General features: G+C 46.9%; 2 protein-coding genes across 5 annotated transcripts in view; one reads left to right on the forward strand and one right to left on the reverse strand.

The window, feature by feature from the left end:
- Positions 1-839: 839 nt before the first annotated feature.
- TADA3 (transcriptional adaptor 3) lies at positions 840-26467 on the reverse strand. Of its 4 annotated transcripts, none has more exons than XM_056524709.1 (9): positions 26295-26467; positions 20507-20729; positions 18044-18291; positions 17686-17791; positions 9065-9209; positions 7686-7789; positions 7434-7543; positions 7049-7234; positions 840-1384 (listed from the first exon to the last, which is right to left on the reverse strand). In XM_056524709.1, the coding sequence occupies exons 1-9, from the start codon at positions 26321-26323 to the stop codon at positions 1192-1194; spliced, it is 1344 nt and encodes a 447-aa protein (XP_056380684.1). In that variant the 5' UTR covers positions 26324-26467; the 3' UTR covers positions 840-1191. The 4 variants fall into 4 exon arrangements, with proteins under 4 accessions (XP_056380684.1, XP_056380687.1, XP_056380686.1 ...); XM_056524712.1 differs by lacking the exon at positions 26295-26467 and adding an exon at positions 26009-26094; XM_056524711.1 differs by lacking the exon at positions 26295-26467 and adding an exon at positions 25691-25831 and having other exon boundaries at positions 857-1384.
- Positions 25798-26482, forward strand: part of ARPC4 (actin related protein 2/3 complex subunit 4) — a 32085-nt gene continuing 31400 nt past the window's right edge. Inside the window, exon 1 of the mRNA XM_056524713.1 lies at positions 25798-25932. Within this exon, the coding sequence (XP_056380688.1) occupies positions 25894-25932 (39 nt within the window). The 5' untranslated portion in view covers positions 25798-25893. The remainder of the gene's footprint in view (positions 25933-26482) is intronic.

Here is a 26482-nt window from a genome sequence, read left to right on the forward strand (position 1 = left end):
CAGCTGTAACCCGGATATGTTACAGCACAGACCACCTTTATTTCTATCCTTGGCTGGATTGTATTATTAATTTCTGCACACCTTATGTATTTTTCACATTGTATTACCATATATTGCCTCTGTTGATATTTATGCAATTGTTTCTCTTCATTGTTTGTATATGATCCCTGGTCATGTAGCATACTGACCCCTCCCTGGATATTTTTGGCACCCTTTTCTACTGTATTTATACCATGCACTTGTTACCTTCTACACTTATACCATGTTATCACTGATCTGAAGAAGGAGGAGACGGTGACCTCTGAAACTCATTATCCTGTATTTATTCGCCTGAACTTAATAAATCGGTCCAGTTTTGATGTACAAGAACTACCTTGTCTGACTCCTCTTCTCCTCCGGAAACTGGCAGCACCGTCGAAAAAAAAAAGGCTATTTTCTACATCCACTTCTATTCATTCACCTGAGGATTGGCCAATGAGAAAGATCTGCAAAACCTTTAAAATAAACTTTTGTAATAATTTTGTGGTTTAGTTTTCTGATTGTAGTCTATATTCCAATTATGTGCTGTAAGTTTTGGATCATCAGACTTTCCAGACCAGTGTTTCGCAAGCGCGGTCCTCAAGACCCCCAACAGGTCATGTTTTCAGGACTGCCTTAGTCTTTCACAAGTGATAATTCTGGTCAGTGAATCAGGCATCACCACAATTATATCATCTGTAAAGACTAAAGAAATCCTGAAAACATGACCTGTTGGGGGGGGGGGTCTTGAGGACCGCACTTGAAAACCACTGTTGTAGACTATCAGATGCTCAAAAAAGGGAAGGTCACCACACTGTGCTATGGATTAAATACTCTGATACTCTTAAATACAAATGCAACTAAAACTTTGGCACTTTAAATTGGTTGTGATATCAGCATCTGCAAATGTCATACAAAGCACCCTTTTTCGTAGGTCATTTTATTTTACCAATATTTTTTTGAAAATATTGTCATCACATAAAGGTCATTATTAAAAAAAAGAACAAACGAACATAGGCACAATAAAATAACACAAAAATAAGACAAACAAATGTAAAAGTTCCTTCTTCGAGACAGCAACAAGTTCAGAAAAAGAAGCGACAAATAGTTACATTTCCACAATGGCAGAGCGGCTGGTTCAAGTACATAAAAGGGTCCTCTCCTCTTTCCTGTTCATCCATCTAACAGTTTTAATATGCTTTCCCTTTCCTTCAAAGCCTTCCAAGCCTGGTCCTTCTCCTTCTTGGTTGGAGTCCTTTTTTTCTGCCGTGCGGCCATGATCTTTCTGAAAGCGTCCATAACTTCATTGTCAGCCATGCGTACCCTGTGCCGAAGCTCCTGTTTATTCATTTCTTCTTTTGCTAATCTAAAGAAAGAACATGGGATGAGGATTATTACAGTTTCTGTATGGTCTATAGTCAACTCACTGGGGGAGAGTTATCAAAAATTCTGAGCAGAGAAAAAGTTCACCAGTTTCCCATAGCAACCAATCAGATCGCTTCTTTTATTTTTGAGAGGCCTTTTTAAAAATTAATCAAAGAACATCTGATTGGTTGCTATGGGCAACTGGTCAACTTTTACTCTGCACAGGTTTTGATAAATCTCCCCCACTGACAAATTTGTTTTGAATCTAGAAGCCAGCAAAAAAGTTTGGATTTTATTTATTTTGTTTAACAACCAGCGTGATTTTTCATTTTTTGCATTGGGAATGGGACCAAAAATTAGCAATTTCAACTCTTGCATTTACACTGTTGACCATACGGAATCAGGAATTTGATAAATAGTTTGTTACTTTTATTTTATTTATTTTTTTAAATGGGGGGTGCAATTAGAATTTTTATTGGGAAGGGACATTTTTTTTTATACTTAAACTTGTTTTAAGCATTTAGGGGCCATTTATAGGAAGTCACTCAATGACTTCGATGTTATACTTAAGCATTACATTGATTATGAGATGACATTTTATTGCTACAGTCTGTCGTAGGACCACCAGGTATATATGCCATAACTGTTTAAATGCTGCATGCTTGCTAAAAAGTGCCAAAGGGAAATTCACTTGAATTGGACAGTTCACATTCATCTGGCATCTCAAGTTGGACACCAGATGGGTAAACATGCCCGACAGAGGAACACATCTTGCTGCATACCCCCCCATCCGACGTTCAGAAAAGTAGATTTTTTTAATGCTCTCTGAGGGTCACAGAGACCGTAGGTATATCTTGCTGCCACTAGGAGGCTGACACTAGGCATACAAAAAGAAGTCGGACCCTCCTGGCAGGATATACCCGCCTACTGACTCTGAGCTAATCAGTTTAGTCCCAAAGCAGGAGGGGACCGACAGAGAAAGAAACCACAGGCGTCTGAGAGAACCAGACAAAAAATAACCGAACACTACCCCTCGGACAGAAAACCAAACCATAGTAACCAAAACAAAAGGATGGGTGCTGTGTCCCCCCAATGGATCCTCCGAGAAAGAGATTTTACGGTAACCTTTTAAAAAATAATTTTTAAAAAAATATCGGCTCCATTGGGGGACACAGAGACCGCGGGATGTACCAGAGAAGTCCCCAGGGTGAGAGAAATACCCAAAACAGAATCAGGCAGAAGACTGAGCCACTGTTGCCTGCAACACCTTGCGACCCAAACCGGCATCAGCGGACGCAAAAGGGTGCACCTGGTAGAATCTGGTGAAGGTGTGCCAAGACGACCAAGTGGCCGCCTTGCAAACTTGCAAGGCCGAAGCCCTATTGCGTAGCGCCCAAGAAGCCCCTTACAACAGTACGATTTCGAGATGGTGGAAAGGATCCACCACAAAATAGTCGCCTTGGAAGCCGGAAGACCCTTGCGATGACCCTTCGGAATCACAAAGAAAGCGTCATCCTGCCGGAAGTGGAGGTGATGGAAAGATAGAACAGGCCAGCGTAAACCACATCCAGACAATGGAGGGAATGCTCCTTGGCGTTGGATGGAGCTGGACAGAAGGAAGGAAGAACGATCTCCCCGTTCACGTGAATGGAGGAGACCACCTTGGGCAAGAAGGAGGGAGGTGGCCGAAAAACAACCTTGTCCTGGTGAAGGACCAAGAAGGGAGAGCGACAAGAGAGCCGCCAGCTCAGACACCCTCCTAATGGAGGAAATGGCTATGAGGAAGGCGACCTTCCAGGAAAGAACGCGAAGTGAAGCGCCCCGAAGAGGTTCAAATGGTGCTTTCATCAAAGCACCGAGTACCAGGTTGAGATCCCAAGGAGGGGTGGGAGACCAGTACAGCGGAGCCGCATGGGCCACACCCTGCAGGAAGGTGCGGACGTGAGGGTTGGAATAGAAATAGAATAGAAAGAGCCGAAACTTGACCTTTAAGAGAGCTGTGCGCCAAACGCTGATCCAGACCGGGTTGCAAGAAGGCAAGGAGGCATGGAAAAGATAACCAGAGAGACGGACTGAGTCTCACACCGCCTGAAATAGGCCCGCCAAGTGCGGTGGTAAATCCCAGCAGAGGAAGGCTTACGATCCCACAGCATGGTGCGAATAACCCCGGAAGAAAACCCCCGGAGTCCTCAGAACCGCGGTTTCAACCGCCACACCATCAAATGCAGAGACAGTAAATTGGGGTGGCAGAGAGGACCCTGGGAGAGCAGATTGGGGCAAACCTGAAGATAGGCATCCCGGATATCTACTTAGGAAAGAAACTCCCCGAGCGGAGGGACTCCATGCGAAAGTGGCATTGGGAAACTTAAGATCCAAAATGGATATGATCTCATCTAATATGATCTCATCTAGCCGTTTCCCAAAAAGCTAAGAACCTGAGAAGGGCAACTCAGAGATTTCTTCAAAGCAGCATCTGCATCCTATGCCTTCAGCCATATGGAGCGACGAATCACAACCAAGTTACCTGAGGCAAAGGCCGTACATCGTGCGGACTCCAAAGCAGCCGAACAGAGGAAGTCCCCAGCCTTAGAAAGTTGACAAGATCTAAGTCCTTCCGAGGATCGCTGGACAGGATGCCTTGGCGCAGCTGTGAAGCCTAAACCGAGACAGCCTTGGATACCCAGGCGGAAGCGAAGGTAGGTAACAAGGACAAACCTGCCGCTTCAAAGGCAAATTTTGCCAAGTTCTCGATCTTCTTGTCCGCCGGATCCTTAAAAGGACGCTGCATCCACCAGAGGAAGATTAGTCGACTTGGACAGAAGCAAAACCGGAGGATCAACTGCTGGCTGCATCGTGCACTTGGAAATCAGATCCTGAGGGAAAAAGGAAACTGAGCTTGTATCTTCTTGGTCCTCTAAAACCGTTTATCCGAATCCTTCCAAGCTGCGTCTAGCAAGGCGTCAAATTAAAGCCTTGGGGGAACGACGAGAGCGGCGAAAAGACACTTCCGGATCAGGGTCTGACGTTCTTGGGTCCTCCAAATGAAACGTGTCCCTGATGGCTGACACCAAGCTGTCTGCCATATCCGACGCTGCAGAGTGCTCCTCTTGATCAGAGGTGGCGTCTGACATGTCATCCGCTAATTCCCCTGGAGAGTGGGACGATCACTGAGGGAGCGGGGGCGCTGCCAATGAGCTGGGGATGAGGATTGAGATCTACGCGAAGAATGGCTATCCCGATTGCATGGCTCAGGCGCTACCCCCTCCCTGGGGGAAGAGTGCAGGGAAGACAGCTCAAAGGCCGAAACCACTGTCCTTGAGATCCTAGCAAGATCAGAAATCGACTGGGAAAGGGAGAAAACCCACTCTTTAGGGGGGAATTTGAATAACGCGCGTTCCAGGGGGGCATCCTGAGAAGAAAGTCCAGGAGGGATGGTGCGCGTGGTGGAGCAGGTGGATTCAGTGGAACCACCGGGCATTTTGGTCTTGCAGCCCACACAAGAGTAGTAGGTGACTAGGGCTGCGGCTGCCTGTCTGGGAGGAGGTTCGGGTCTGGGATCTGACATAGGGGCTAGTAAACAGGGAGACAGCAAATAAAATGGAGCAATCTCACCCAGGTTCTGTGTCCCGCAGCTGGAGCTGAGCAGTAGGCTGAGCTGTCCTGAGACCGGAGCTGAAGAGGCAGGCAGCAGCTGAAGTCAGATGGTCCGCAGAGCAGAGGATGGAAGGGGAGGTGCGAGCTGCACAGACCCAGGAAGGTACCTCCACACCAGGATGGACCCCATTGGAGGAGAAGGGGGAGGAGTACCATAGATGACCCCCCCAAAGTGTACGCACCTAGCTGATAGGTGCACCAGTGACCCAGTGCGCGCATAAGAAGACTACAGGCCGGTAGCAGGAGGAGGGCAGGAGCCCCGCCAGCGCGCCCACATACAGTGAGTGGGCGGAGCTAAATCTCGGACCAGGCCGCAGCATCAAGTAGTTTTTCACCCGCTGTGCTCACTGTCTATGGAGCGGGCGAAAGTAAAATGCGGCCAGCCGCACAATCGCATCCCTGCTGACAGGGACTGCGGTCAGCACGCTAAAGAAAGAAACGTACAGGCTGCTGCAGGAAGTATGCAGTGCCGGGGAGTGGGAAGGGAAGCTGCCCCGCGATCCCCGACAGTTTTGATAGTGAGCCTTGAGCCAAAACACTATCCCCAGCCCCAAGCCCCAGAAATAAGTAAAGAAAAAGTTCCCCAAATGCCCAGGAAAGGATAGAGAATATGAGGGAGGGAGGGAGAGGGAGGGAGGCGGGGGGGGGGGGGGGGTGGTTAATTGGGGGGGTTGAGGAATATGCTCACCCTGTATACAGCCACACTCACCTAAGATGTCTTCAGCCAGCTATGGTCACCTGCATCATATTAGGCTGAGAAAGCGGGACAAGCAGGGAAGATAGGGGGACCCGAACCCAAGGTGCAACCCCAGGCACTGGCCGTTGGCGAGAAGGGGTTAACTGTGCATACCCTATGCCCTGTGCCCCTTATCCGTGTATGGGGGAACAGGTAGCGCCATGCTCCTGAACCCCCACCTAAAAACCAGAAAAGAAAAAAGGAGAGAAAAACCTAATTACAGGCCCTAGCTAGAAAATAAAAAGGAAGACCAGATCTGGGAGAACTCCAGACCTGTGTCTGCCTCCTACTGACACTAAGCTAAAACTGATTAGCTCAGAGTCAGTAGGCGGGGTATATCCTGCCAGGAGGGGCCGACTTCTTTTTGTATGCCTAGTGTCAGCAAGATATACCCACGGTCTCTGTGTCCCCAAATGGAGCCGACCGAGAAAGAATAAACGTCGGATACTAAACAGCTGATGCACTTTTGTTATAAGTTGCGTTGAGTTTTAGGCTGGATTCACTAAGCCGGAAATGTAGCACCAGGGCAGGCATATGACCGGCTTGGCATTAACATTACGACCCACCCGGCTTGCCCTGCCCTGCACACTAAAAGTCCCACCAATGACCTTCCATATACAGGGTGTGTCCTAAGATAGGGAAGCGCTTCCTGTTGTCATCTCTGGGCTGAGATACGTAGCCATGTATATGGAATGTCAGTGGTGACATTCTGATACAGGGCTTGCTTGAATGAAGAAAGAATGCAGGTGAGAAACAGTGCTTGTGGCCGCTGCTCTGCTAAGCTGAGGAGATAAGAATGGTGCAGGGCAGCAGTGCATCCCTATCAACACGAACAGAACGCTTAAAAGCTGTAGGTGCAGGAAAGCTGGGCGACATCACGAGATGACAGCAGGCACAAATGAGGAGCAGGATTAACATGTGTGCCCACTGTCATCTAATGCTGCCCAGCCGTCCCTACACACACACCCAGAGATTCACATTAGAGATACAATTAAAGAGTAACAATTAAATATAGAGAAGGGTGACAGCACTCCACACACATTAATACCTTTAAGGAATTTTATTCACAATGCAATGTTTCCATTGTCACATCCACTTTTGCCAAGTCTGCATGACAAAGGCTGGTATGACAGCCGAAATATTGCATTGTCAATAAAATTCTTTAAGGGGATTTATGCATGTGGAGTGCTGTTGCCCACTTCTATATACAATTTCAAACCTTTTGCTATTAAAGACACCAAAGGGGAAGGAAAAAGAAAAACTTGTATAAGTTACCTCAGGAGTTCCTGTTTCTTGGCCCGGTTGTGAGCACTAAGAGCTTTTAGCTCTGCCTGTCTCTTGCGGAGCTCGGCCAACACTTCATCTTCAGAGTCCTCAGCTGGTCGATCCTCAGACTCCAGTAGACCCTGGGCTATCAACTCTTCCTTAATTCTGACTTCTAAAGACTTTGTATGTGGGGCACTGGGAGAAAAATTACACCAAACTATTTACTACAAGACAGTGAGTTGTAGAGGAATCAAGGCATTACACAGTACCCACTGATATACATATAGAGCGAGATGGTCACACTGATAGAGGGTGCTCCCATCACTACAAACTCATTGTTACCCAGCTTTCCCTGTGACTGAATGTGAAAATACTCAAGTATATATTATTATACCTGAATGGTTTCATCTGGCTTCGTGGCGATGTACTGGCTCCATCAGTTCCGGACTCTTTCCCAGATATCTCAGGAATAGGGGAATCTTCAATTGGGGAAATAATATTTTCCTGTGGTCGAGACCGTAATTAACATATATACATCTAACCACTTTCACATACCAAAGACAAAAATCTCAGTCTTTTCAGGTCAAGGTGTGATTAATGTCCCCTACTGTGACACATAGGAATTAAAAGAGCATAGTTCAGTTACCTCAACAAGAGCCTGCAGTAGACGCTGTGTCAGATGACCAAATGGACAGCCATCCTCCGGCTGGTCATGCTGGGATTCAGACTTCTTTAGCATTGAGTCGACATCTAGAAGCAGCCAGGACATTAATATATTATAAGACCTCTAGAGGGAGTCAGACGTTGTGCTGTGCAAATTAGTTCTCCTCCAAAAGGAAGTAAACTAACTCTCTAGTGCCACCTAAGGGTCTGTTCACCCTACGGAATTCCCAACCAGAATTTCCACATGAATTCTGCTTAGAGCACCCTTTTCTGGAATCAGCACTTAATGTTCGTGAACAGTAAGCGCTGTCCCATTCACTACAGTGTAGTGCCAGGACTTCTCAGGCAGATTCCGCCGGGAGATTAAGCATGTTCAACATACCAGCGGAATCCAATTCAGGGTTGGAAGTTGTGTGAACTGAGCAGCAGAATCCCATTGAGATCAATATTATCAACAAGATAACAAGTGAAATCCGAGTAGTGTGAACAGGGCCTTATAGATGTAGCTACCCTGTAAATATAAGAGCCTTTAAACAAGAATATTTTCCAAAATGAAGAGAGACCAACCTTTATATAGCCGTTTCAGGGTTTCTTACCTCTTTTAAAAGGAACCTGTCACATTAAAAATAAAGTCCAATCTACAGGCATCATGTTATGCAGCAGGAGAAGCTAAAAAGATTTCTATATAGTTTTGTGGTAAATCTCTGCCTTTTCTAGGCTAAGCAGTCATGTGGCAGTCTTGGTGGCTCAGTAATTGATATAAAACCTACATTTCATTACCCAAAAATGTAATATATATATATATACACACACACACACACACACCAAAGACAAGGACAAAATACCCCTCCCCCATAAAATACATGTATTCCCCACAGGAATATTCTACACTCAGGTATCTGACATAAGTATATAGAGAGCTGTATATAGCTACACAGTGATTGACAGCATTTGTGTCCAGTTAAACATTGCACTACAGGGGAAATTTTGTAGTGAAGGAAATAAGTGATATAGTGAGCCATTTATATAGAAAGACATCATGAGATAAGACAACTCCTTTAAGTGGGTCTACAGTTAAAACGTCACATGGAGAGAGCAGGCAATGCAATAGATTCAATGTAAAAACCTAACAGGAGGAGCAATAGGAATCTACAATATGGGGGGGAAGCATTGTGAAATGACTAATGTAATTTAGCTATGCTTCGCCTACAGCTAGAAAAGAATAAAACGTTTGAGGCATAAATGGCTAACCAATGAAGAAATCATCCTACCACAATGAACAGGAGATTTTTTGTTATTAAACCATTAGTCTTGAAATAGCATTTAAGAGGATGAAGCTTCTTTATCAGCTCTGGGGACTACTACCTTTGGAGTCCAGCTCGGTTAGTGGTCCTAAAGGCCCTTTCTTCTTGTCTCCCGCCATAGAGGCCCTGGCTCCGTCTTTCTGTTCCTCTTGTAAATCCTCCTGAGCCCAACGTTGGGAGTAATGCTTCCCAAGAGGTGGAATCTGAAATAAGTGTGTAACATTATGTTTTCTATAAAAGAAAAACTTAACACAAGATGTTTAACCCTTCCCCATAACATGGGATACCATATCACGCCTTCTCTGTAAACGGATGCTATACAATGAGGCACAGTATAGGGACTAGGATCCCTTGGCATTGTAGCCACATTGCATCCTATGTCATTATGTAGCCCTCGCCTTGCTCATAGATGCCAAATAGACTTAAAACTCTTTGGTTATTTTTCGTCATCTTTGTTCAGAGCCAAATTTTGTAACTTTTGGCGGCTTCTGTTTGTACACAGTACATGTTTCGGTAAAAATGACACCTTCTCTTTATTCTGTAGGTCCATATGGTTAAAATGATACCCTACTTATATAGGTTTGATTTTGTCGTACTTCTGAAAAAAATCATAACTACATGCATGAAAAAAGGGATTTTTGTCTTACCGTAAAATCCTTTTCTCTATCGGCTCCATTGGGGGACACAGACCTTCGGTGTATGCTGTTGTTGCTAGGAGACTTGACACTAAGGAAATCAAAAAGTCGGCTCCTCCCAGCAGGATATACCCGCCTACAGAGCCTGAGGTAATCAGTTTAGTCCCCAAGCAGTAGGAGAGGACCGAGAGACAGAAAACCAAGACCAGTCCGAGGTAACCAGAAAAAAAAATTAACTGAACACACCCTCGGACAGGTAACCAAAACCGGAACACCAAAGAAAGGGCGGGAGCCGTGTCCCCCAATGGATCCTCTGAGAAAAGGATTTTACGGTAAGACAAAAATCCCTTTTTTCTCTATCGGCTCCATTGGGGGGACACAGACCTTGGGACGTACCAAAGCTTTCCCTAGGGTGCGCACAAAAAACAATCAAGAGGCAGGCTGGGCCACCGCCGCCTGCAACACCTTACGGCCCAGACTAGCATCCGCGGATGCAAAGGTATGAACATGGTAGAATTTAGTAAAAGTGTGCAAGGACAACCAGGTAGCCGCCTTACAGACTTGAGAGGCTGAAGCTCTGTCATGAAGAGCCCAGGAAGCTCCGACAGAACACGTTGAGTAAGCTGAAACCCTGAAAGGAGGGGTCTTCCTCCTACAGCGGTAAGCTTCCGAAATGGCAGACCTAATCCACCGCGAAATGGTCGCCTTAGAGGCAGGTAGACCCTTACGGTGACCGTCCATAAGAACAAAAAAGGAATCACACTGATGAAAAGAAGATGTAACAGAGAGGTAGGTACGCACCGCCCGTACCACATCAAGTTTATGAAGCAAACGCTCCCCGGGATGAGATGGAGCGTGACAAAAGGACCATATCCTCATTAAAGGTGGAAGGCAGAAACCACCTTAGGCAAGAAAGAAGGAACCGGACGAAAAACAACTTTGTCCTGATGGACAATTAGAAAGGGAGAGCGGCAAGAAAGAGCCGCAAATTCCGAAACCCGTCTGATGGAGGTAATTGCCATAAGGAAAGCCACCTTCCAGGAAAGGAGACAAAGGGAAACCTCCCTGAGGGGTTCGAAGGGCACCCTGTAGAGCGCCAAGGACCAAATTCAGATCCCAAGGAGGTGTAGGAGACCTGTAAGGAGGAGCCGTGTGGGCCACTCCTTGAAGATAACTCCGAACATGAGAATCAGATGCCAGAGGGCGTTGGAAAAGAATGGAAAGGGCAGACACTTGACCCTTTAAGGAGCTGAGAGCTAATTGTTGATCCAGCCCTGACTGCAAAAATGAAAGAAGTCGAGGAAGGGAGAACATGACTGGAGAAAGAGATTGAGATTCGCACCAAGGAAAATAAGACTGCCAGGTACGGTGGTAAATCCTTGCGGAAGAGGGCTTGTGTGCCTTGAGCATGGTGCGAATCACCTGTGTTGAGAAGCAACGGGCCCTTAATACCGCGGTCTCAACCGCCACGCCGTCAAATGCAGCGACGGTAAATTGGGGTGGCACAGGGGACCCTGAGAGAGAAGGTCTGGACGAAGCGGAAGGCGCAGCGGAACATCGTCCAGGAGCCGGACGACGTCGGTTTACCACGCCCTCCGAGGCCAATCTGGAGCCACGAGAATGGCGGGAATGTTCTCCGCTCCGAGCTTCCTCAGTACCCTGGGAAGGAGAGGAAGAGGAGGGAACAGATAAGGAAGGGCGAACCCCGACCAAGGAATTACCAGTGCATCCGCTGCTAGAGCAGGGGGGTCCCGTGACTTTGACACAAAGAGGGGAACCTTCTTGTTGTGGCAGGATGCAAAGAGGCCCCAGAGGCCGCAGATCTCTGCAAATACCTCCGGATGAAGGGACCACTCGCCGGGGTCAGGAGAGGACCGGCTTAGGAAGTCCGCTTCCCAACTTTTTACACCTGGAATGTGAATTGCCGAGATGGCCGGAACCCTGAGTTCTACCCAGGGAAGGATCTTGGAAACTTCGGCCATCGCCGCCGAGCTGCCGGTGCCGCCCTGGCGATTGATGTATGCCACCGCCGTGGAGTTGTCCGACTGGACACGAACTGGGCGGCCCTGGAGAAGGCTCTCCCAATGTAACAGACAAAAGGTAGATTGCTCTCAGTTCCAGGATGTTGATCGAGTAGAGTGTCACCCTGGGAGACCAAAGGCCCTGGACTGTATGGTCTTGGAAGACACCCCCTCAACCCGAAAGGCTGGCATCCGTTGTGACAACCAGCCAATGGAGGGGCAGGAAGGAGCATCCCTGAAGAAGCAGGGGGGAGCGGAGCCACCACAGAAGGGAGCGGCAAGATGCCCGAGGAAGTACAATCTTGCGATTGAGGGACAATGGAGATCTGTCCCACCGGGATAGAATCGCAAGTTGAAGGGGTTGAAAATGAAACTGAGCGAAGGGAACGGCCTCCATGGCCGCCACCATCCGACCCAGGACTTCCATGAAAAATCGAATGGACACTGGGGAGGGGTTCCTGAGTATACGAACCCCTGACAGAAGGGTCAATCGCTTGTCCGATGGGAGGTGAACCTGGGCGGACCGGGTGTCGAACCGAAGTCCTAGAAAAGTGTGGGGGATAGGTTGGACTTGTCCCGATTGACCAACCAACCGAAGTGAGACAGAGCCTGAAGAGTGAGGGTGAGGCTCTCTAGATTCTGGTCTCTGGACGGAGCCTTGATCAGAAGGTCGTCCAAGTAAGGGATCACTGAGACCCCCCCTTGCACATAGCAGGCCGATCACCGGCGCAAGGACCTTGGTGAATACCCTCAGAGCTGTGGCCAAGCCGAAGGGGAGAGCCACGAACTGGAAAGGTCCCTCCGGGACAGCAAATCGGAGGACCCGCTGGTGTCCCGGAAAAATCGGAACATGGAGGTAGGCATCACTGATGTCCACCGAGGAATGAAACTCCCCCTGATCCATGGTCGCCACATCCGAATGGAGAGACTCCATGCGGAAGTGGCGCAGGAGGAGATGCCTGTTGAGAAGCTTTAGATCCAAGATTGGGCGTACAGAACCCCCATTCTTGGGAACTACAAAGAGGTTGGAATAAAAACCTCGAAAGCGTTCCCTGGGAGGAACCGGGACAATGACCCCCTGAATGAGGAGGGACTGAAGTGCACCCCGAAAGGCCTTTGCCAAAGAGGGAGATCGCGGAGCTCGGGAAAGGAAAAAACGATCCTTTGGAAGAGAGGCAAATTCGATCCGGTAACCGTTGGACACCACGTCTCTGACCCAGGAGTCCTGCACCTGTGTGGTCCAGACGTCCCAGAAGAGTAACAAACGACCTCCCGCCCGAGAAAAATCCGCGGGTGGGGGCGTCCCTTCAGGCAGAGGTGGGTTTGCGGGTACCCGCCTTGGGCGCAGAACGGCCCGAACGGCTATCCGATTTCCAGGATGGGCGAGCCTGGAAGAAGGGAGCCTTCTTGTCCCGTGAAGGCGCCTGCCTAGTCCCCTTCGTGACCCCGAAGGTCCGAAAGGACCGAAAGAAGGTAGATTTACGGCGGGAGGTAGTAGTACTGGCCTTATTTTGAGGTAATAAGGAACTCTTCCCCCCGTGGCTTCCGAGATGATCTCGTCTAGGCGCTTACCAAAAAGCCGAGAGCCAGTAAAAGGAAGCTCAGTGAGAGACTTTTTAGAGAAGAAATGCCCTGGCGGAGTCGGGAAACCCAAATCGCAAGGGCCCTGGAAACCCAGGCAGAGGCAAAGGTAGGGAGAAGAGATGAACCCGTAGCCTCAAAGGCAAATTTAGCCAAGGTTTCCACCTTTTTGTCCGCTGGATCCTTAAAGGATGCAGCATCGGACAAAGGTAGGGTAGTGGTCTTAGATAGACGGGAGACTGGTGGGTCCACTGTGGGAGGTGAGGTCCACCAGGCCATAAGGTCCTTAGCAAAGGGATAACGCGCATGAACCTTCTTTATTTCTTGAAACCTCTTGCCAGGGTGCCTCCAGGCAGACTCTAGCAAGGCTTCAAATTCAGCATGGGAGCTGAACATTTTGGGTGCCGGACGGCCACGATAAAAGGAAACTTCTGGGACAGCGTCCGAAGTTCCTGGGTCCTCTAGGTGAAAGGTGTCTCTTATGGCCGAAATCAATGAGTCCACCGTATTGGTCATGTCTGCATGATCTTCTGAGTCAGAGACAGAAGCAGCCTCATCAGCTAGTTCTCCAGGGGAGTGGGAACGGGTGTAGTTCTCCAGGGGAGTGGGAACGGGTGGAGGCAGCCTTAGAAGAGGGAGACACTGAGCCGGCACGCCGTTCTGGAGACTCAGAACGGTGACTTGGGGAGCGTCTTCTAGAAGAAAGACACTTGCTGGAAGACGTAGCAGAGGGACAGTGCCAATGAGAGGAGCGCCTACGTCTGTACAAAGACTCCGGAGAGGAGTCAGAGGAATGATCCCTATTACGCTTGTGAGAGCATTTAAAATAGGGTGAGGGAGAGCGAGGCTCTCTAGGGGGAACGGTGTAGGAAGACCTCTCTAAGGCAGTCACCACGGAGCGGGAGACCTGCGCCAAGTCAGAAATAGACAGAGAGGGAAGACACCCATATTGGAGGGGCAGCAGAGCCCGCTGGGTCTGGGGGAGCATCCTGAATAGGAATACCAGGGGGGTCAGGAGGTGCAGTGGTGCAGGCGGAACAAGTGGGTACAGCAGACCCAGGCATTTTGGAGTTGCAGCCCTTACAAGAGTAGTAGGTGACCAGGGCCCCAGGTACCTGTTTAGAGGAAGGAACAGTTCTGGGCTCGGACATGAATAAAATAAAATAAAACAGCCTCACCAGCGTCCGTGTCCCCTCAGGCAGCTGCTGTGAGGAAAGGAACGAGAAGGGAGAGAGAACACTGGCAGGGACGCCCGGATCAATCAGAAAAGAGGGGCCGGATTAGGCTGAGGCGCCTCTGATTGGCTAACAGATCCCTGCTCAGTCCCCATTGGCTAGAGAGATTTGCGCTCTTCTTAGGGCGCGAACTCTGCCGAGAAAGAAGGAGGCGGCCGGCTAATAATGGCGCCCGCTCCCGTCCCTGAAGCATTTGTGAGTGAAGGGGAACGGGAGCGAGCGAGAATGCCGGCGCAGTGGGCCGCTGCGAAAGAGAAAGTAAACTGCGCTCCGGCCGCGTCGCACAAGACGCGGCCAGAGCACAGAGGAAGCTAAAGTAAAAAAGGCAGCCGCGGCTGCTGAATAACTGTTAAAGAGAATCCATATACACAGTCCTACACCACTGACGCCATTTAGTCCCCTGCATTCCCAAGTGCCCCCCATAAACGTTAGGGAACCCTTGCCCAATAGGGATCTCCACTAGATAGAATAAAAAGGAGTGGGACCAAAACAGGGGGTCTCCAGCATTCGCAAGCCCCCGCACCTGAAAGAAAAAAGGGGGGAGAATACTCACCTCAATCTGAAGAACTCACCTCATGAAGTCTTCAGCCAGCTTTTTTGTCACCTGCATCATGTTGGGCTTGAAAAGCGAGACGAGCAGGGAAAGGTGGGGGACCCAGACCCATAAGGTACAACCCCAGACGCTGGCCGTTGGCGAGAGGGGGTTGACAGTACATCCACGATGCTTGTGCCCCCTTAATCGCAAATGGGGAAACAGTGAACGCTATGTTCCTGAGTCCCCACCTGAAAAAAGGAAAATAAAAAGGGAATAAGAAAAACTAAACGTCCCTATTCTGTAAAAATAAAAATAAAAGTTAGACCAAGTCTGGGGAGAACCCCAGACTAGTGTCCATCTCCTGCGACACTAAGCTAAAACTGATTACCTCAGGCTCTGTAGGCGGGTATATCCTGCTGGGAGGAGCCGACTTTGATTTCCTTAGTGTCAAGTCTCCTAGCAACAACAGCATATACCCAAGGTCTGTGTCCCCCAATGGAGCCGATAGAGAAATGAATACGTTTAAAATGTCCCCTTCTGACCCCTATAACTTTTTTATTTTTCCGCATACAGGGCGTTATGAGGGCTCATTTTTTGTGCCGAGATCTGAAGTTTTTATCGGTACCATTTTTGTTTTGATCTGACTTTTTGATCGCTTTTAATACATTTTTTATGGTATAAAAAGTGACCAAAAATACGCTATTTTGACTTCAGAATTTTTTTGCGCTTACGCCATTCACCGTGCGGTTTAATTAACGATATATTTTTATAGTTCGGACATTTACGTACGCAGCGATACCACATATATTTTTATTTACACTGTTTATTTTTTTAAATGGGAAAAGGTGCGATTCTTACTTTTATTAGGGGAGGGGTTAAATCATCTTTATTAACTTTTTTTGCAATGTTATAGCCCCATAGGGGACTATAACATGCATTATACAGATTGCAGGCACTGATCAATGCATTGCCATAGCATTGCCATGATCAGTGTTATCGTCGCTTGACTGCTCCTGCCTGGATCTCAGGTACGGAGTAGTAATTCGGAGATCGGACACGGAGGAGGCAGGTAAGGGACCCTCCTCGTGCATCCTAGCTCATCGGGACACTGTGGTTTCACTGCGGTGATCCCGATCAGCCCGACTGAGCTGCCGGGAAGCTTTCACTTTCGACGCGGCGATAAACTTTAATCGCCGTGTCTAAAGAGTTAATGCCGGACATCTGCCTGAACGGCGATGTTCGTCATTAGCCACAGGTCCTGACTGCCGATAGCAGCCGGGACCATGCGGTATGATGCTGAGCTCGCTTCATAACCCTGTCGTGCCGCAGCGCCATTTATGAACGGCGTTTTGCGGCAAGGGGTTAAAAGAAGTTCTGAGGGCAAAGGATTCCAAAGCTATTCAACAGCTTATCTCTATGTTGGCTGAACATGCAGCTCTGCTCATACTTTACACCAAAAGAAAAGGGTATAGAAATCTATAAGAAGATAATTTTTCATGCAACCTATCATGAATTCATAAAAGGAATACAAGTGTACAAAATAATCAGATAGGGAACATAAATAAGGAACCAGTACCCACAGATATAGAAACCTTACCCAGGTCAATGTCAGACCCCTACATATGTTTCGCTCCGTCGAGTTTCCTCAGGGGCCATTTATATTGGGCCTCAACCAATCACATACACTCACACATTCACACACTAATAATTAAACCAATCCTGGAAGTTCATATGAATAAAAGTGGCGCCAAGGCAAAGCCCCAATACCTGACATTGTTGGTAACATTGCAGCAGCGTCATGCAGGTCCGCGCGCCCGGCCGGAAACACGCAATACAGTCACGTGATCGGCAGGGCACAAAGTCCTGCGAGAACACCGCAGCCAAATCCCGGCCTCATTCGCCGGAGGTCTGACCGCGAGTGGGGTCATGTGACTGTGAGTCACATGACTAGAGCTCCAAAGTCTATCTGTATATGTGGCAAGGTATCACGTTGGCCACATATACAGATAGACATTCACAGTCACATGACCCCAATTGCGGTCCGACCTCCGGTGAATGAGGCCGGGATTTGCCGGCGGCGGTGTTCTCGCAGGACTTGCTGGATATGCTGCTGCAATGTTACCAACAATGTCAGGTATTGGGGCTTTGCCTTGGCGCCATTTTTATTCACATGAACTTCCAGGATTGGTTTAATTATTAATGTGTGAGTGTATGTGATTGGTTGAGGCCCAATATAAATGGCCAGCATCGACCCATTGGTGACCACGCCCCCTGAGGAAGCTCAACGGAGCAAAACATATGTAGGGGTCTGACATTGACCTGGGTAAGGTTTCTATATCTGTGGGTACTGGTTCCTTATTTATGTTCCCTATCTGATTATTTTGTACACTTGTATTCCATTTATAAATTTATGATAGGTTGCTCTTTATAATTTCTATGGCTTGTAACTATGTAACAACCTTCCCCATGTCATTGTCATCCATGTTGCTATCATACTGTGCCAGTTCTATTTTATTGATTGATAAAGATGTTTTGCATGAAAAATTATCTTCTTATAGATTTCTATACCCTTTTCTTTTGGTGTAGTGTATAACATATGGGTATTAGTACTACATGTTCCCTGTAGTGGTGATCCCTATAGGATGATTCTTTTGGAGTAAATCTGCTCATACTTTGTAGTAGTCAGCCTCATCCTCTGGCGTCTTCAGAAGATCCTCCAGAACCTTTATCTCTTCTCCTGTTATGTCTGCACAATATGGTTCAACAGAAGCCCAAAATCTGAAACAGATCACAAGAGAATGTTTTATTGATCTGATAATCCAATGATAATTATATACAGAACAAACTGATTTAAACAGAACAGAAAACTGTTTTGTTCTTTTTTTTTTTTTTGCTGAACCATGTAGTACTGTTCATCCTGGTCTTTCTGGTTCATGCAAAAAAAAAAAAAGTGCTCAAAGATGTAACAATTCATAACAGGTATTTGAGGTGTGATGTAATTTTAATAGCACTCAATAATTTTTACTCAACCTGTTTGGGGCATCATTTTTAGGTATTCTAGGAACATCAACTGGATCATCTGTGAACTCATATTCCTGGATTTTTGGCTGTAGGTTTCTGGACTTGGGTCTTCCTGGGCCTGTCCCAGATGCGTGACTTCCTTTACCTTCCAGCTTTGGCTTTTTGGGTTTGTGTTTAACTGGCGTACCAGGCTCATGTTCCTTCCCAAGCTTCAGAAACCTCCGGTCTCCTTTCTTATCCTGCCAGTCTGTCAGGATCTAGTGTAAAGATGAAAAAGATCAGACACCAACTCCTCTGTACGCTGCATAACCAGAGATACCACTTGACACAGATCCCTCAGGATAGGGGAACAACAAGCTTTTTGTCCCTGTTCTCGGGTCAATGGGGGTCCTGTCAGTTGGACCCCCACTGACCCAGAGTACAGAGATAAAACTGTCCCTGGAATGAATGGTTCATACTGTGCATGCCCAGCACTGCTTCATTCATTCCTTATATGGTCGCCAAACATTTTCAAGCACAATGATGTGGCCCCATAGAGAATGACTGGAGCGCTGGCTTCCATGTTTAAATGGGGTACACATGACAGCCGAGTGCAGTACTTGGCTGTGGTCCTATGGGCAGTGTACAGTGACATCACTGGGGCACCTGTGTTGGGGACTCCAGGTAAGAGGGGGCATGGGATGGAAGTAGCCTTAAAAAAATCATAACTTTTATATTTTCATCCATAGAATAGTATGAGGGCTTGTTTTTTTGCGCGACCAGTTGTCCGTTGTAATGCCATCACTCACTTTACCATAAAATGTAGGGCGCAACCAAAAAAATACTATTTGTGTGGGAAATTAAAAAGAAAACTTAAATTTTGCAAATTTTGGAAGGTTTCATTTTCACGCCGTACAATTTACTGGTAAAAATGACATGTGTTCTTTATTCTTTGGGTCGATATGATTAAAATGATACCCATGATAACATACTTTTCTATTACTATTGCACTTTTTAATCAAATTAGTATGTTTAAAATCTCCCTATTTTGAAGACCTATAACTTTTCCGTATAAGCGGCGGTATGAGGGCTCATTTTTTGTGCCGTGATCTGTACTTTTTATTGATACCACATTTGCTTATATAAAACTTTTAATACATTTTTTATAAAAAAATTTTGGAATAAAATGTTATAAAAAAGCAGCTATTTTGGACTTTTTTTTATTATTACGTTCACGTACGGTATCATTAACATTTTATTTTAATAGTTCGGATATTTACGCACGCGGCGATACCATATATGTATATAAAATGTATTATTATTTATTTATTTTCACTTTTTGGGGGTGAAATAGGGAAAATGGGACAATTTACGTTTTTATTGGGGGAGGGGGTTTTTCAAATTTTTTTACTTTTATTTTTACACTTTAATAGTCCCCATAGGGGACTATTTATAGCAATCATTCGATTGCTAATACTGTTCAGTGCTATGCATAGGACATAGCACTGATCATGTTATCGGCTATCTTCTGCTCTGGTCTGCTCGATCGCAGATCAGAGCAGAAGACCTGTGGAAGACAGTGGAGGCAGGTGAGGGGACCTCCGTCTGCCATTCTGGATGATCGGATTGCTGCGGCAGCGCTGCGGGTGATCCGATCATCCATTTTAGTGTCCGCAATGCTGCAGATGCTGTGATCTGTATTGATCACGGCATCTGAGGGGTTAATGGCGGACATCTGCGCAATCGCGGATGTCCGCCATTACCAGTGGGTCCCTGGCTGCTATCAAAAGCCGGGACCTGCCACGCATGACCCGAGCATCGCTCCGATGCTCATGGTTATGTATAGGACGTAATGTACGTCCTGGTGCGTTAAGTAGCAGCTCACCAGGGCGTACATTTACGTCCTGCGTCGTTAAGGGGTTAAAAGGGGTTATCCAGCATCAGAAAAACAGAGCAGTTTTCTTCAAAAAACTGCACCACATTTTCTACAGGTTGGATATGATTTTGCAATTTCACTGAACTGAATGGAGCCAAGTTGTATTACCAAACACAACCTGCTGACAGGCGTGGTGCTGTTTTTGGAAGAAATTAGCTCTGTTTCTCTATTGCTAGAATAACCCATTTGAGGCAAGGTTTACACTTGGCAGTTTTTTGTTTTTTTTTAAACTGCCACTGCAATTTTTAAGCCAAAGTCAGAAGTGGATCCAGCAGAAGGTATGAATTCTTCCATTATATATTTCACATTCCTTTTGAATCCACTATTTGCTTTGGCTTAAAAACTGCCATGTGTGACCGAGGCCTCACTGAGCAGATCGTCCATGTAATAGTCTGGAAAAACTTTGTGAACTCTCCTTTCAGAGCTGCCATTTTGGTTATGTCCAGCTTTCCCAGACAACACATAACACAGGAAATGACTAAACTGGATTTTTTACAAGTTGACATAAATAATATGATTCAGTAATTCATTGCCCAGAACGGAGTCTTCCTCCTCACCTGCGTCTCTGCTTCTAAAACACGAAGTCGGCGGCTGGCTGAGGACAGTAGAGTTTCTAATTCTAGCTGAAGGGTGTCCAGCTCCTCAATGCCGATGCCATCATCTTCTGAGCGGGACAGCACCGCCGTGTATCGGGGGCACAGCTTCACGTGGTCCACAGATTTAAACTCGTGGAACTGCAGCGGGCAATCTTTTAACTCGCTCATGTTGGCAACTGGCAATCTGGAGAATATAGAAAAAATAAAAACGTTATAAAGTTTATAGATGACCGGTGCTACCCATATATCATAATACCGTATATACTCGGGTATAAGCAGAGTTTTTCAGCACGATTTTTCGTGCTGAAAACGCCCCCCTCGGCTTATACTCGAGTGAACTCTCCGCCTGTCAATGTCAAGTTGTTGCAAAAGCAACTCCCAGCATGCCCGGACAGCCATTATCCAGCCCCCCCCCCCCCCCCACACACTTTTGTTTTGTGCTCACCTCCCCTCGGTGGGGAGGAAGGGTGAGCTGGTCCGGGACATCTATGCCGCAGGGACCGTCCGGTGGGGAGGGTTAGTCGTTGCGGGCTGTCCATTTTCACCGGGGGGGGCCTCTTCTCCACGCTTCGGGCCCGGCCCCGGAGTAGTGATGTTGCCTTGACGACGCACAGGGACGTTCATGCGCAACGTCCCTGTGCGTCGTCGTCAAGGCAACGTCACTAGTCCGGGACCGAAGCGCGGAGAAGAGGCCCCCCCGGTGAAAATGGACAGCCCGCAACGACTAACCCTCCCCACCGGACGGTCCTTGCAGCATAGATGGCCCGGACCAGCTCACCCTAACTTCCCACCGAGGGAAGGTGAGTACAAAACAAAAGTGGGGGGGGGGGGGGGGGGGTCTGGATGATGACGAAGGCTGCAGTGGTCTTCAACCTGTGGACCTCCAGAGGTTTCAAAACTACAACACCCAGCATGCCCGGACAGCGCTGGGAGTTGTAGTTTTGCAACATCTGGAGGTCTGCAGGTTGAAGACCACTGATGAAGGGATTGACAGGCGGTGATGATGAAGGGGGGGGTGATTAAGACGGGGGTCTAGATGATTAGATGGGGGGATGATGTATTTCCCACCCTAGGCTTATAGTCGGGTCAATAACTTTTCCTGGATTTTTTGGGGTAAAATTAGGGGCCTCGGCTTATATTCGGGTCAGCTTATTCTCGAGTATATACGGTAGTCAATGACATATACACATGCAATCAGTATACTAGGCCTATCCTGGTTCTTTGTAGTTTCAAGAGCTCTGCTTGCTGTCAGTAAATGTGTATAAAATCCAAGGAATAGGATTTCAATGCAAAACATTTCCTTTATTACAATACAAATGGCAACATTTCGGCTGCTGTCAATAACTGAAAGCTCCTTTGCTCATATACTAAACAAACACTACAGCTGTTTCCAGTCTAGACAATTCTTTGTCAACTAATATCGCTCTGCTACACTGCATCAGGTAAAAGGATCTGCAAATCCTTTCTGCCTCCTAGTTCACAGGGAATCATATAGACTGGATATACTGTAGTAGTTTCTTAGCTCAAAGCTGCATTGTTTTCAGCCTAGTACAGTGTTATCCAAACAGTGTGTCTCCAGCTGTTGCAAAACTAGTAGATACACTGTTTGGAAAACACTGGCCTATGGATTTGAACTATTTCTATTCTATTCATTGAAAGAAAGCACAGTCTTGTAATTTTTCATCATAGCTGATTTTATCCTTCACTTCTTTAACCAAAAAGGAAAGCCAATTTAAAGAGCAGATACCGCCCTGGCAGTATAATGCCCTTGGTACATGGTCGTCGCCAGTTCAGATAAATGGGCCCTGTGTCATACTAGATTTGCTCACCGCTTCCCTGACAATATCAGCTGATCCCTGAGGTAACAGTTTTATCAATACTACAATGGTTCTCCTATGGAGGGACCAGTGAGACTTTCCAGTTTTTAGGATGGAACTGGAACCCATGACCCCATTAGGGTCAATGGGAGCACCAGGATAGCTGGTATCCCATCTGAAAACGGAATCCATGACGCTCGTTTGAACACAAAAAAAAACTTTAAAAGTAGTGGTCTCCAAACTGTGGCCTACAGATGTTGCAAAACAACAACTCCCAGCATGCCTGGACAGCAAACAACAACTCTCAGCATGCCTGGACAGCCAAATTGGGGCATGCTGAGAGTTGTAGTTTTTTTTTTTAGCAACTAGAGGTCCACAGTTTGGTGACCGCTGCTATAAAGCATCATGTAACACTTCATGGGACTTCAGACACAACCTAGGAAAGGAGACCGTGCAGCCCTAGCCATCATTACATAAGGGCAACATTAAAGGGGTACTCCGGTGAAAACCTTTTTTCTTTTAAATCAACTGGTGGCAGAAAGTTAAACATATTTGTAAATTACTTCTATTAAAAAATCTTAATCCTTCCTGTACTTATTAGCTGCTGAATACTACAGAGGAAATTCTTTTCTTTTTGGAATGCTCTCTGATGACATCACGAGCACAGTTTTCTCTGCTGACGTTACTATAATAATAATAATAACACTTTATTTATTGTTGTCCTTAGTGGGATTTGAACCCAAGTCCCCAGCACTGCAAGGCAGCAGTGCTAACCACTGAGCCACCATGCTGCCCTTAGCATACATCTGCTATGCATGGTTGCTAAAATGGACAGAGACGTCAGCAGAGCGCACTGTGCTCGTGATGTCATCAGTGTTCCAAAAAGAAAGGAATTTCCTCTGTAGCATTCAGCAGCTAATAAGTACTGGAAGGATTAAGATTTTTTAAAAGAAGTAATTTACAAATATGTTTAACTTTCTGCCACCAGTTGATTTAAAAGAAAAAAAGGTTTTCACCGGAGTACCCCTTTAAGGATCTATGCACACGTACAGCATCCTGCGCATATTTGATGCAGCAGATTTGATCCTGTGTTCAATCATTTAGTTTACACTGAACTCTGTAGCTTCAAATCCTGCGCATGAAATATGCAAAGGATACTGTACGTGTGTATACACCCTAAAGGGGCTATGCCAAGATTAAAAGGTATCTCCTATCCACAGCTGATCAATGGGGGTGTCAAAATACTGGGACCGCCACCGATCATGAGAACGGAAGAAAACTTCCCCCTGCTATAACTGAGCGGCATGCTCAACCACTGCTCCATTCATTCTCTCTGGGACTTGCTCAGTCCTGGACAATGTTCAATAGTCCCATAGAGAATTAATGAAAGAGTGATTGTCTCTAAAGTGAATGAAGCGGCAGTGTGCTCAAATTACCTCCATTACAATAGTCACGGGGGTCCCCCACTGATCAGCTACTAGGAAGGGTAGTGGTCTTAAAATTGTGGACTTCCAGCTGTTGCAAAACTACAATTACCAGTATGCCTGGACAGCCAACGGGATACTCCACCGGCCAGTGTTTGGAACTAAATGTTCCAGATGCTATTTCCGCGCTGCAGGGGTCGGCCATTGAGGGGACTTGCATTGAGAGGGCCTGGCCATGAATTCACGAGGGGCATGGCTGACCCCCGCAGCGTGAAAACAGCGTTCGGAACATTTAGTTCTGAACACTAGCCAGTGGAGTACCCCTTTAAAAGGTGTACTCCACTGGAAAACTTTTTTTTTTTTTGTCAACTAGTGCCAGAAAGTTAAACAGATTTGTAAATTATTTCTATAAAAAAATCTTAAGCCTTCCAGTACTTATCAGCTGCTGTATTCTCCACAGGAAGTTTTTTTCTTTTTAGGAACTGTCCAGAGTACAAGCAAAACCCCATAGCAAACCTATTCTTTTCTGGACAGTTCCTGACATGGACAGAGGTGTCAGCAGAGAGCACTGTGGTCAGACAGAAAGGAAATTCAAAAAGAAAATAACTTCCTCTGTAGTATACAGCAGCTGATAAGTACTGTAAGGATTAAGCTTTTAAATAGAAGTAATTTACAAATCTGTTTAACTTTCTGGCACTAGTTGATTTAAAATCAAATGTTTTCCAGCGGAGTATACCTTTAAAGGGGTACCCCCCCCCTAGACATTTTATCCCCTATCCAAAGGATAGGGGATAAGATGTCTGATCGCAGTGGTCCCGTGATCACTATGCTGCACCCAGCATTCGTTTAGAGTGTCGGTTTCAGCCCCAGAGGATCGTGATGTCACGGCCATGTCCCACTCGTGATGTCACAGCCACACACCCTCAATGCAAGTCTGTGGGAGGGGGAGTGACGGCCGTCACACCCCCTCCCATAGACTTGCATTGAGGGGGCATAGCCATGACGTCATGAGCCTCCGCCCGGCATCGCCAGTCACCATGCACCGGATCTCTGGGGTGCTGCAGCCGAGGTCGCGGGGTCTCCAGCGGCAGGAAACCCGCAATTAGACATCTTATCCCCTATCCTTTGGATAGGGGATAAGATGTCTAGGGGCGGAGTACCCCTTTAATGAAAGTCAACGGGTTCAACCTGACAACTGCCAGATATCAAAGATGGGACTTCTGGCCATGGCCTCTTGCGTGTTGCAACTCAATTCGCTTCCATTTGCTGCTGCAGTTAAATGAGAAATCCGACCGCTGGGACCCCTGCCAATTCTAGACCGGCACCCGGCTCTAAGTTAGGAGTGCTGAAAAGACCCAAGTACAGACTCAGGCATCATTAGCGCTCCCATAGAAATGAATGGAGCACACGCTCCTCACTGAGAGATCCGGGGTCCGATACCATAGACCATGGGGGTGTCCCAGCGGTCAGATCCCTCGCGATCAGCTACTAATCCCCTATCCTGTGGATAGGGGGAAAAGCTCATTTTTGTCTGCATTCTCCTTTATTGAAAGTCAATGGGTTTACATTGCTACCTGACAGCTGCCAGACACCAATAAGACATCTGGTCAGGCCTGTCACAGTTTGCAATGCAGCCCAATCACTTCCATTAGCTGCAGCAGGACATGGCAATGTCTGGCAATGTCACTATGTCCAGCCACAGTCCCCACATAGTCTGGGCCCTATAGGGGAGAGTTATGTAAGCAACCAATAAGATCCCAGCTATCATATCCCAGAGGTCCTTTTAAAAATGAAAGCAACGATTTGATTGGTTGCTATGGGTAACAGCTCCACTCCTGATACACCTCCCCCCATTGACGGGCCATTCTATATGCAGCAGCCCCAACACAATGCAGCGTACTCACATTCATTCACTACATACGACAGCGCAGCCACCGGGCCCGTACTACGCTAACATCACAACGTCGCCCAAGTTCAACCCCCGTTTCCTCGGTTTCTCCGCTTGAGAGAGCCCGAAGCCGGCAGGTGGCAGCGCAGAGCTGCCCGAGGCCCGTGTGCCAGTGCTTCTCACTAACCGGGGCCGTGGAAGACACCAATCACTGGCGCCATGGGGGGACGTCAGATAAAACAAAAGCCTGTTACTAATGTAATTACGAGCCTTACATGTATCAATAACACACCATAGCGACTAAAACTAAAATAGTATCTAAATTGCTGCCTACCATTAGCTAGTATTTGAAATATATGTAAGCACGCCTTTACTGTAACAAACATGGTACAGTCCACCAACACCTCAGCGAGGGCTGGTCTAGCGCAGGACTGGGCGATAGAAACCGAGGGGAGCAGAGTTCATTGATACGTAGTATACAGGGAAAAACAAGTTGTACGTAGAATAATACCTGCAATGTTTATTAAGTATTATAATCCATATATACTCTTATGTATAGCTGCCACTGAATCAAAATATCGAAACTTTTTTTGATTGCTTAGTCATAGGAACACCCCTACCTGGTTATGATGGTTTCGTCTCCATGCATTCCACATTCCCTAATATGGTGAGAAGCTTTGAAGACGGAACCAGTTGCGCCACACAGGGTGGTCGCATGTCATATTCATCGTTAGTGCTAACCGTACATAGGAACTCATGTAAAATTTCAGGACATTGTTTTATTGCAAATGTAGAGTGATGTTCGCGA

The sequence above is a fragment of the Hyla sarda genome, chromosome 6 (assembly GCF_029499605.1).
Source record: "Hyla sarda isolate aHylSar1 chromosome 6, aHylSar1.hap1, whole genome shotgun sequence".
NCBI lineage: Eukaryota > Metazoa > Chordata > Amphibia > Anura > Hylidae > Hyla > Hyla sarda.